Consider the following 12,957-nt stretch of genomic DNA (forward strand, 5'->3'; position numbering starts at 1 on the left):
TCTTACAATTTACAACACTATTTTGTCATGTTAATGGCACCGAAAACATTTTTGTCGATGTTCTGAGCCACGCCAATGCCGTCTCCACGCCAACCACAGAGCCATCTATCATCTACGTCAGCCTACTCGCCACCCACCAGCGTAACGACACCGAGCTGAGCAACCTCCGAAATTTGTCGACGTCCCTGAAACTGGAGGACATCATCTTGACTTCAGATGATCCATCTGTTGTGTGTAATATCTGAACGGGCCCTCCTCGACCGATCATTCAGGCACCGCTTTGCACACTCCTGTTCCATGCTGTACTCAGTCTGTCGCATCCTGCAATTCACGCGACACAAAATCTTATTTGAAGTCGCAACGTTTGCCCTCAGCTAAACGCACAAGTTCGTGACTGCGTGCGCTGTTGTTAGCCGTGTCAACTCTCGAAGATCCAGTGTTATCCCGTTTTTCCTGCAAAGTTGTTACTCCCTATGACGCGCATTTTAACACCGTCCACTTAGACCTAGTCGGCCCTCTCGCACCTTTCAAGGAGTACAGCTACCTGCTGACATGCATCAGCCGCTACACACGGTGGCCAGAATCAACGTCTATAACCGACATATCAGTGTCCACAGTTGCACAAAATTTCGTATCGACATGGATTGCAAGGTTCGGCATCACAGACCGGCGGTCGGCAGTCTAATTCGACGCTCTTCAACGAACTCATCAATCTTCTCGGTACCGCCTGCCTTTGCACAACCGCTTACCACCCACAAACAAATAGGCTGGTCAAGCGTTTTCAAAGACATATCAAGTCCTCCCTCATGGAAAATGGATCACCAGAAAAATGGGACATCCAACTACCACTGGTCTTGCTTGGCATTAGATCCGCCATCAAAAGTGACCTGGGCTGCTCATGCGCCGAGTTGATCTGCGGCAGTTGGCTACGCTTTCCATGCGACGTCTTCGATCCTCCAGCCGAAGCACCTGTGCCATTACCTAGAGACTACATTTCCGAGCTGCAAAACATCTTCCAGCAAATAAACCCGTGACGACACGTCAGCAGAAAGCCAGAGCTCTTTATGTGTCTTCGCAGCTCACCTAAGCTACACGTATTTGTGCGCACTTCTGCTGCACCGAAGCCTTTACAGCCACACTACTCCGGGCCATATCGAGTTCTGAAACGTCGTCTATCGACATTTGTCGTCAACGTCAATAGCCAGTCTGAGACAATCGCTTGCGAACGTCTCAAGCCTGCCTACTTTGAAACAACGTTGCCATCGGCCACACTATCATGCGACGCAACCGACACAACGCTACTGCATTCCGTAACGCTGCTTTTTTCCTGTTTGCATCCTTGTTTGGATGCTCTATCGCACACGCAGCAGATGGAGGGCTCTGGAGTTACAAATGTTACCGGAATCGCCGCATTGTCAGATGTGGCTCTTCTGGCTGATCTTGGTCCTACGCTTGGTGCTTCTGCAACTCGGCAGGCATTTTCATCAAACTTTCCTTGTGTAAATCGCCAAACGTTTAATGAGAGACCAACGAGCACAGTCTTTGGAGCTTCAGGTTGCATGTATAGTTGCACCTTAAGGTGGCAGGGAACCACTGCAAGGTTATACTTAGGCTTCTCTCCCCGAACATCTCCTTCTTTCGTATATCTTCTTTTTTTAATGCCATTCTTCTATTTTTATGGTTGAAGTCTCAGCACCTTTCAGCGGCCGTTAATCTTTGCGTGCACTTCACTTTCGCACATATATACTATAACTACTACAGATACGATCTATTACACTTTCTATTAAAATATTGTCTATTACACTTGACTAATATTCTTTTGAACAACTCAGGAACGGGTTATTCATTCCTTCATTCATTGAGAATTAGAAAAAAACAGACACACAACTGTGTGGTGTCTGCACATGACGAATAGGCCGCAAGTCACTAGCATTTGTCAACGCTATGAAAACGTGGCTGATCCCCCTTTTTAGGAATAGGTATATTACAAAACGCAAACGTATCTTCGCTGAGGTAGTTAAGCGTTCATTGTGCATTGCTTAGCCACAAGGGTGGAAGAATGAATGCTACTGCAACAATTAGCAATATCAATTGATCTTGGGCAAGCAGCGTTAAGCTTGCAGTGCACACCATAAGTAGAAAGCAGGCACGAAATAACCATAGAAAGTACAAGCGCTGACAGACAACTGTCGCAGCTCGACACCTAAAGCACGCTGCTCAACAGACAGAAATACACTCGAAATGAACACACATGTATACACCATACAAGCGCGAAAAACTCACAATTCGTAGTCATTCGTTTGTGAGCAGAGCGCTCCTTTCCTAAGTGCTACCACGGCCACGAGCGGAGTTACGTTCGTGCTTCTTTTACCCGCTGCAAATTTAAAGCAAACTTGCGGGGGAAGCACAAGAGGTACAGAACACCCGAATCCTAAGGTAAACGTGCGTGCGATTCAGCGACCACTGCAGAGATTGTCTACACGTACTCTGACTACGCCATGTGTGGACGCGTGCACATTGCAACACGTGTTGTGGAGTGGTGCGACCACCTTGAGAGCATGTGCACCCAACGCCTGCCCTTCGTGCCATCTCGCTATTGATAACAAAGAGGCGCTGAAATTACAGAGCTCTGAGGACCAGAAGCAGAAAATTGTGTATATAAATGCTCACCATTAACAAAATGATGGTCCACTGTGTGGTTTAGCGATTACTGGTCAGATTTGCACGCTGGAAAGCGTGAGGTCACTATTTGAACGCCACGCTGTGGAACCCATCCTTCTCATTTTTTTTCTTTGCAATCTGTTAGTATATAATTTACAATGTCATATTCGTGACGCAAATACGTCAGCGGAGCCGTAGTGGGCCCCGGCGTAAAACATTTTAGTGTTAAAGTTGGACGCTTAGCCGACCTTGTCCCGCACTAGTAAACGCTGAATAAAAGCATGATCGTGCAGTTCAAATGTTTAAGAACCCGAATAAGGGGTGTTTGCAAACACGAATACGCAGAAAGCACATTACAGCGGCTGAAAACTAGATGTGACTGAGTACAGCATGACTAGTAGGGGAACCAGGTCAATGTTTTGATACTATTGGAACGAAGCCAGAAGAAGGACGAGTAAAAGTAAAGTGGAAACATTTATTGAAAAATATAAAAATTAAAGCACTCTTCAAGGCTGCAATAGCTTGCCTAAGCGTGTTACCGTATTAGTATTAACCACGGAGTACAGGGGGCACGCTGTAGAATTGAAGGTGGCACCCGGAGGAGGGTCAATCCATTTGCTAGCATAAGAATAGATAAGACGTGGGGACGTACAGTCTATTCCACTTTCACCGGATAAAGTTATGTCCTGCATTGAAATGCATATGAAACAATTATACTTTCTCAAACCATGAAAGCTCGACGCTGGTTATATGTCGCGGTGTAAAAGTGCACATTTGAGCTCCGCTACCGTGCATGAACGACACATTGTGAAATTTAAAGTGTGCTGCAGAAAGCTGCACCGACTCTCATTAAACCATGAGGTGAACGGCGCTACGAGGTAGCATGTACCGCGCCTGCCTAACGGATTTGCCGCGGTGGTAGGTAGCTAGCGAGTAGCGCCATCATTGCTGCACGGGACCGAATGTTTCACGTGGTGATAGTTTGGCAACATATCAAGTTGTCGTCAATACTTGTGCTGACAGGGACATGGAGTTTTTTCTTCGACGCAACTGGATCATTTAACATCCCATAAGGTAGCATTTGTGCTACAGCCGTGCACAGATTCTGTGCCAATAACATCCCTTGCATGTCACAAATTCAATCAGCGTGATTGCTATATGAATGGATGCACAAGTAGACTTTTTTGCCACGGTGAAATTGGGAAATTCATCGAACAACAATGCCGCTCGACAGGCATCAGTGAAGTACAGGACTAATTATAACGAAGCGTGGGCTGTAGTAATAACAACACGTTCTATTTATCTAAACATTGCGATCATTGGTCAAGTTTGCGCGTGTTGGCGACATGCAACGCGCTTTATATTATTCGTAGTATTTGTGCCACAAGGAATGCACAAATAAAACACATTTTTGTTTTGACCTCTGTAAAAGATATACACCAAATACCACCAAAATGCCTCACGATCGTGAGAAACATTAATGCATGAGGGGACGTGAAGTACAACTGGCTGTTCCTAAGTTGGCAGCTGAATGTTCATCGTCGCTGACACCCTCGGCGGGTTCACAGCCTTCAACGTCCAGTGAAAAATCTTCGTCGTCAAGATGAATCATTATTGCGATAGCAATTGTATTAGCACTGTCGGCTGGATTTTGCCGCCTGTGTAAACGACGGCGACATTAGCCGTATATGTATACGCATTTATATATTTGGAAACGCAAAATAAAAATAATCAAGAAACAGACTGCATCGCGTGGTGTCGAACGTTAAACCTATGAATTGTGAGTGCTAGCCACTGAACCACGAAGCAGCACCTCCTTGAGCGTTCAAATGGCAAGCTATTTATATCTACAACTTACCGCTGGTGACGGGTGTCTCGGGAGAACTATTACCGTGTTTTCTCATTACCAGCGACATGTCTCAGCGCGCGCACCAGATAGCCACGACAGGGCGGCGCGCGCTCTCAACTCCCACGTGTACTTTGCCCCACGCAGAAGGGACGCTCACGCGTACGCTCATTTTTCTCGTGCTGGGGACAATCGTACGCCTTGGTCTTTCACCGGAACGATGCTGTAGTCATTCAGCGTATGAGGGTCACTGCATTCGTTCAAAATCAGAAGATGCCTCATGTGAACACGACGAAAGAACTACCAAGAAGCCGCGCCACAGATATTTTCACTAGCAGGGCGCAACATCGATAATCTCAAACGGGTAATACTTCAGTCATACCTACCGATTCCTGGAGACAAAATTTTAGAGTTAAACTTTATTCATGAGCTTAATACACTCGCACTAGGAAGTACAAATGTTTCGAAGAGGGCTTTCGAACTCATCTGTGGATACATGCATTCAAAAAACGAGTTATAACTTAGGTCTCTTCTCGGGAAACATCAGACGACGCTCATACTCCTTTAAGTGCGATTATCAAAGGTTGCCTCTGGTCACAGTTATAAATCAGCAAAACAACTACGCTCCCAAACCCGCTTTTGTTTTTTATCATGCAGTACTTTTTTTATACTTGCCGAATTTGTTTTGGCCGCTCCTTTTTTCCCACCTGTCTGGCTTTCGCACTCGCTCTCTCACGTTGGTTTATTTCGTTTGAGGAGAAGGTGCGAAGCCTATATATCTTAGCACGCTTATCTCGCACCCAGACATCTAACGGCTCCTGGCCCCATTATCTCGCATCCCGAAGACCGTTTTAACGTGATAGCCCGCAAAAAATATCAAATTTAGAAATATTGGCGCTAGAGTCAGTGTCGGCGTCGTTGGTTATCAGCCAAAACTCTTGTCTATGATGAAAAAGTTTACAGCGACGCAATAAATATAAGCAAGAAAAACTTCTGTGTCTCTGTGAGGATTAAACACAGGTCATTTACGTGGAAAGCAGGTGGTCTACTACACAGCCACGCGTACGCCTAAAAATAGCCAGAAAATGAGATTCTTGCTTAAAAATATACCGAAAGTAGCACCTGCTTCACAAACATACGCATCTTTGGCAGAAAGTTACAATGCAACATCCAATACCGCAGCAGTATTGCGGAGAACAAGCGTACATTGCCGTGGGGTATCCTAGATGGAATTATAACAAAGGCCTCGTTGTTCAAAGCCACTCACCCATTACGAGGGGCACACTGTAAGCAAAAATTTGCCGAGATGGAAGTTTCTATAGCATATGAGCCGCCACAACTCCCTTGCTTCAATTGTTTACACCTAGTAAAGAGTGAACTTGGCACATGTCGTAAAACGCCTTCTGCTTAATGACAGAGTTTATGAACAACCTGAGCTTGTTAAACTCCCCACAGAGTTTCAAACGACGTGGTTACAAACTTCCTATGGGAGTTGAAAATACTCATTTTGGTCGTGACGTGCGTCCGTGGGTTTGTGTGTTAAGGTGTATGTACGGGCGTCTCTTTGCACGTCAGTGTAAAACACTGACGTGCAAAGAGATGCCCGTACAAAGAGATACCCGTGCCGTTGTGTGGCTGACCGTGTGAACAACTGTCGACACGACAGGAAATTATGAGTGCAGCGAAGATTGGTAACGACCGGTTGGTGTTACGTCTGAATAGTTCAAGGTATTTCGCATTGTTGAACCACACTCGACATTGGTTCAACTCCTCAACGAAACGCCACGAATGCCTTGCTTCAAAGGGCCGAGTTACAAAAAAACATTTCGAACAATACTTCAATGGTAGCAATAGTAAGCCAGACATTTCGATTTTGAGCGATCGCCCTTGGGGTTTTACCATCTAAAACTTCGAGCTGGCCGAAGTAGGCGCCGCTCGACCATGGCAGGCTGGCCGGTAAATGGTGAGAGAGTTGCGCCGGGATCGCGCTCACCCCGACTCCGCGGACGGTTGCTTCTCGGAGTGTCACCAGCCTTTCACGGGATACAACATCTAAGCAGTAATAAGGCCTCGCTATGCCGTCGGTATCAAGCCCACGTCGTAGCAAGCTCTCACTGCGTGCCGGCCACCGTGACGAGCTCTACGAGCTAGCACCGACCACCGGCAAGACAAAGATTGTGTTTCCCGAACAATAAAAGCTGCTTGAATGAATGAGTGTCCACTGTGCCTTGCGACCGCAGCTGTAAAATTACCAACTCGAAGGTGAGCGTCGAGCGAGGCAGAGACACACAGAAACGGTGTACGGCATGCATGCCCATGCAGTGCATGCGAGCAACAGAAACTGCGACAGCGAACTGTCTAGTTCGTTTAGGTCCATTGCTCATAGCTCAAACTACGTGGATAGTGGACACGTATTTCTGTGCATAAGAAAAACAACGAGACGAAAACTGCACAGTAGCAAGAGGTTTTTGACCGCTAGCTGTCATTCACCTTATCACCGTGCCGTACTCCTGAGTGAGGCTTAGTCGTCGAATACAGAAGCGGCGGTGTAACTCGGTTCATCACTTGAGCTGCTCAATGTGCGTCGCTGATGTGTTCATGTAAAGCCACTCGGGCTTTGTGTACAATTCAGTGCATTTTACGGATTCACGCACAGTACTGCTAATGCAACTTCAGCCTATATGACAGAGCACCAACTGACAAAACCTTTTCGCCATAGGTAAATAAAACGTATTGAGCACAAGCAGGCTTAGAATAAAAGGTGTGTTGAAGTGCTTACACGAGGCCACCACAAATATATACCTATGCCTTGCAAGTTAATAGCCTATATATTAGTAAAGGAAGGTCCCGACCGAGCTTCTTTGGAGGTCAAAATGTGGTGCCTATATATACCCTTTGACACAAAACTGCGTGTGCAGAGCGAGCTGCATGCTGTGTTGAGTGTAAATGTTTTATATTACTTGAGCGTTGTAGGCTGGTTTGTGTTTTGTGACAAAAATTTCGTGCTTCGAAAATATAAATATTCGCTTGTGCTTGGTACGGCTGCTGACTTGATTTTTTTTCCTCAGTGGATGTGAAAATTTACTCCAATACTGATCTCAAAAATTTCCCGTTGAATATAAATCCAAGCTCTCCTAAATGCATCCAAAACCGCCTCCTAATGTGGAGTAAAGTTTTTACTCCCTCTGGAGGGTGTTTATAAATATCGCATCGGGGCATGCGCGAGAGGACCAGTTGTTTACACTTATCTCGGCCTATTTCTGTTTACAGGGTTACTAGGTGCATTTTCTTAAGATTTCGTTATGGGTGCATAGGAAAATATGAAAAACTTTACCTGCATAATTGATTCTTATTTAAACAATGCATCCCATTACACATATTACTACCATACGAAAACCCTTCCTGACACTACGCGACTTTTCTGTTTATCGATTGCATCACTAAAAACAAAATAGTGTTATCGCGTTGAACTTTAAAAGGCAAAGCATAAGGGTCTTTAATTTTCATTTTAAACTGCCAAGGTTTGTTTCAGTAGCGCCTCGTTAACATGACAAGTGGTGCCTGTGTAACTTTAAAATACAAAAAAAGCGGCTATTCACGTCACTTTCGTCTACAAGAAGTGTAGTGGGTGCGCCTAGGCCGTCTTCAGATGGTAAAACAACTAGCGCAAGAGTAGAGTATAACTTAGCACTCGCTCTAATGTTTACAACAGGGTGCGGAAACTGTGCCGGTGTGGAGTTCTCAGTTTGCACAGATTTCCATTGCCGACAAAAAAACGTCTAGCTCCGCCGCCAGTGAACGACTGTGACCAATACGAAAAACTATAAGAAACGTCAGCAGCGCAAAGCATCGCTTTTCACTCAGTCGAACAGCGACATGCTTTAAGTTTCAACAGTCGAATCCTAGGTTCTAGCCGGTGTTATTGTAGCACTAAAAAATTACCCTCTGGCTCGCACTTTTGCGCCAGCTGTGTGTTCCTAGTGCCTGGTACTATTGGCAAATCATAAACACATGTGCTGCACCAGCGCAATCCTGAGCGGGCTTCAAGCGCTACACTGACGCCGGCTGAAAGCACAAGTTTTGCCTAGTGACAGTCAAGGCATGTCACAGTTCGAGTGAGTTGATTGTTACGTTCTGAACTACCGCGATAATACGTATACCTGATAAAGTTGCTTCCGCAGGCTGCAATTCACTGGCTGTCGACAATCCGGTACTCAAGGATGGTCTTCTAGTCATTTCATAAGGAAACAGCGTGAGTTTCGAGGAGTGGACAAACGCGAAACATATAACAGTCGGACTCTTGGGGGAAAGGGTTGTGTTTGAATTGCAGAGCGTCTACTGGCATGACAGTTCAGGCTGTTGCCTCGCCGCGTTGGCAACACATCGCGTGACGTGTTGCTCATATATGGTGGCACAGGTCAAACTCGCTGTGCTCAGGTGTTCTCGCAGAATTGTAAAGGCAGGTAGTTGCAGCCTTGAAGAAGTTGAGTCCACTTGGTAAAAAGGTCGACTGTAGCAGACAGCCTGCTTACGAATAGCGTAATATTTCATCAGAGCATGTCATAATACGACCGCTAATTTCTTTGACTATCCATAACCTAACCTACTACTTTTATATGTAACTAGAAATGACTTCAGAATAAAACGCCAATTACCTAATGATTCAGCAACCTTGTGTGAGTGCTACTGCGTAATCACTTTTAAGAATCTTAAAGTATACATACCAAAGCCGATTTTCCACGTAAGATGACAAAATTTAGGTTCTGAAGAGTGTGCCGATATTATCAATTAGGTAATTTAGCACTTTGAAGATCTCGTGAAATTTCAAATACACTGTACAGGCAACTTACCTCTTTGATATCCAAGCGAGCTGTAATAATAGCAATGTCATAGATAATAAAGACTAGAATGGCTAGTAGTGCCTCTGTTTTCATGTCGCTTTTGTTAACTGTTTGAATTACTTAAGCTCGCAGAATAGAGAGGGCATCCTGACCGGCAATGTGCGGCCGCGCCACTTCTTTGTCTGCTATGCGTAATTTTGTTGCGAATGTATGGTATTGTTTCGGCCATTGTGTTCTAGTCGTTGACTAACATACAGCTGCAGTTCCTTTCCTTGCTTTGAAATACCACGACTTCAAATCTGCGTGAAGTTACAAAAGTTTTCCATTAATACATTACGAAATTGATTGTAGATAGCTGTTAAAAAACAAAATTGACAACAATCTGCTCATAGCAGAAAGCTACATAGAAAACAATGTGGATTTTTCAAACAAATAAGTAGAGCGCTAGCCTTAAAAACTGTTGGCTCGCCTCACTGCGCCATGTTCCTCGCGCAGCATTGCTGCATACGTTCATCAACATAATCGAGCGAGCTAAAAGAGAGTGACATACGCAAACAAATGGCATGCGTAAACAAATTGATGTATGCATTCGTTATGAGTAGCCCAACTTACGCGTTGCCTTTTCAAGCCACGTGCCTCACAGGCACCAACCTGGTGAACAAATTAACTTTAATCGCGAATAATGTGGCCTTCGAAAGAGCACCACCATGGCACACATACTTTAGCTAATAATTTATGAAGCATGCCTGCCGCCATGATTATTGCTCGGCGATAGCGCCTTAAAATGGACACTAAATTCAAATAATTAGTGGATGTTAATTGCCTAAATATTGATTCAGAAACCTGGTATATAGTGCTACTTTTTGGTGACGAAGTGCTTGTTTTGATATAAAATATTGTGTTAATGATTGGCATCGCGTTAGAGCAAATTAATTTTCCCTTCTGAAAGTGGCCGTCTTGCGCGATTGCTGCCGTGCACAACATTGCCCGGCTGTACTGTGCAGCCGCCGGTAATTGCAGCAGCGCTAAAGAAGCGGGAGCCACAGCAGCAATGACTGCCATTGAACAATTCCGAATCATGCCCTTCTAGATGGTATGCCACGGCAAGTCGAGAGGCGCGCCTGCGCACAGGGGTGGCACACTTGCTGCGCATGGGAGGCTGTTTCTACCTATCGCCGCAATCTGGCGGAAGCGCTCCGAGCCAACTTGCCATAACTCTCGGCCTGCCGTTGTAGAGGCTAGCGCACGCAAAAAGTTGTAGGGTTTGTAGCTGATGGTTTACTTCATGATAGTCCCAGTGCAATGGAAACATCACAGAAAGCATACATGAGAATTCTTGTCTCGGGAGTGCGTATACGCGTTTTTAGAAAATCTTTTTTTTTCTTGTATAGCTTCAAAGAATAAGTAAAATGGTAAATGTTTTATTTTGCGCACAGGTACAATTTTGCGTCATGTTCAGAAGGCTAAGTCACATGATTCTTTATCGATCGCAAGAGAAATGACAGAAAACCCTTTTTTGAAAAATTACTGAAATTTGTAGGAGTCTCTATCCGTTGTCGTGTTAGAAATAACGATGATATGTGGTGCTCTATGGCGCAAGGGCTAATTGATGGCCAAAGAGCACCATTGCGGTGACTAGAGATGTGGACAATGATATGGTGTGTGGCTGTATAGGGGCCTCCAAACTCCTCGCGATAACGCGGGTAAAAAAATAAATATTAAAATCATGACTGTGGCGTGATAGTGTAGTAAAATTGGGTGACAAAAGGTTTTGATATAAAAAGCACGTGTAAAAATATTTGGCACAAGTGCTTTATCAGGGACCTTGTGTCCAAGAGCCGTGAGGAAAGTGCTTTTCAGTGTAGCCACTGCAGCAGCAACCTCTCTTGAGAGGTCGCGCTACGCAATGCCTTATTATATGACATGGTAGAAGCGGGCACCTCTCAAAAAAGCTTGCGATGATTTTTGAGAGAAAAGTGGTTCCCTACCAATGAACATAGCAGGGTGTAATGGCATATGTTGTGGGTAGGGTAATGGAAAGTGGTGTCTTCTTAGAGTGTCTATTTATTCACACTGGATTAAAATGTGAAGAACGGTTAGTGCTTCACCACATCTGTTACACAATGGTGGATCGCCATCGGACAAAAGATATGAGTGTGTTGTGTATGTGTGTCCTATCCTGAGCCTCGGTAATGTTACCTCTGTACGACGTGATTTGGATAATGGCAGCCAATGAACAAGGTGTGGCTTAATAACGTGTAGTTTGTTTTGTGTGAGCCTATCCCACTTGCTCTGCCAGTGGTCCCTAAGCTTTAGTCTGAGAGATGGCTTAAGATCAAAGGCCAGGATTGATGTGGGTGTAGTGGCAGGGCTTTCGTGGATAGATGCTGCAAGCTGATCTACCATCACGTTGCCTTGAATCTCACGGCTCCCTGACACCCAGCACACTACAACATCTTGTTTTAGTGTATAGAGTGTGCATAAAGTAGAGTAGAGTGAGTGGAGGACAGGTTTTTAATTTGTTTTTTAAGAGTTTGAGAGCTGTTACCACACTGTGGGAGTCCGTATAAAAATACTGCTTTTTGTAGTTGTAATTGTTTGATGTCTTTAGCCGCCACAAGTATCACATAAGCTTCCGCTGTGAAGATACTTATGTCTGGATGTAGAGGGCCAGCATCCGAAAAGGATGGGCCGACAGTAGCGTAGGACACAGATGAGTTAGAGGCATCTGTAAAGAACTCAAAACATGTGTAGTTGTGTTGTAGTTGTGTTTATGTTCCGATATGGGCAATGGGCGCATGTTTTTAACTTCTAGAAAAGACACATTGCAGTTTAGAGTCTGCCACTGCCACTGTGGCGGGTATGCTAAAGGAGCCATTAAACTGTGTTCACGTGACACACCAGTCTCCTCAGCTGGACCTATCGGGCGAACTGACTAGGGCAGCCTCATTGAAGGCCTGTTTCGAAACAGATTGGAGCTCGAGAAATCATTATTAGTAGAGTATGAGGGGTGCTTCTTGTCTGCTTTCCCCTTTAAAAAATATACGAAGGACATGTAAGTTCTCTGCAGATGAAGAAACCACTCATTTGACTCGACGTAAAGGCTTTCTACAGGGCTAGTGCGAAAAGCACGACTAGAAAGGCGGATGCCCAAATGGTGCATGGGATCCAGCATCTTCAAAGCACTTTGAGTTGCAAAGTGATAAACAACTGCCCCACATTCTAAGCTGGTGCGAATGAGGTTTCTATACAAATTTATGAGACATTGTCTGTCACTGCCCCACGTAGTACATGACAACACTTTCAGAACATTCATGGCTTTTAAACTTTTTGTTTTTAGATATTTGATTTGGGCTATGAAGGTTATCTTGTAGTCCAAGATTAGGCGTAAGAATATATGCTCGGCAATATCAAACAGATGTTGACCATTCAGTTGAATGTTAGGTTTTGAGGGCATGCCTCTCTTTTGAGAGAACACAAACGAGCTTTTTCGTGGCTTCAGCCGGAATTCGTTTCTCTCTGGCCATTTGGTGACCTTGTTTAAACCTAGCTGAACCTGCCGCTCACACAATGCCAGGATGCATGACTTAAAGCTAAGCTGGACGTCAT

The 12,957-nt window shown here is 44.9% G+C and overlaps 1 protein-coding gene across 2 annotated transcripts in view; it reads right to left on the reverse strand.

The window, feature by feature from the left end:
- Nucleotides 1-9,504, reverse strand: part of LOC119164694 (uncharacterized) — a 40,230-nt gene extending 30,726 nt beyond the window's left edge. Inside the window, exon 1 of one of the 2 annotated variants that reach the window (XR_012885903.1) lies at nt 9,232-9,315. Coding sequence is in view for 1 of the 2 variants with exons in the window: in XM_037416909.2 (XP_037272806.1) it covers nt 9,358-9,441 (84 nt within the window). In the remaining variant the exon portion in view is untranslated. Of the gene's footprint in view, nt 1-9,231; nt 9,316-9,357 lie in introns of those variants that run through there. The other variant, XM_037416909.2, reaches the window with a different exon arrangement.
- Nucleotides 9,505-12,957: the final 3,453 nt, after the last annotated feature.

This window comes from Rhipicephalus microplus, chromosome 9 (genome assembly GCF_043290135.1).
Source record: "Rhipicephalus microplus isolate Deutch F79 chromosome 9, USDA_Rmic, whole genome shotgun sequence".
Taxonomy (NCBI): domain Eukaryota; kingdom Metazoa; phylum Arthropoda; class Arachnida; order Ixodida; family Ixodidae; genus Rhipicephalus; species Rhipicephalus microplus.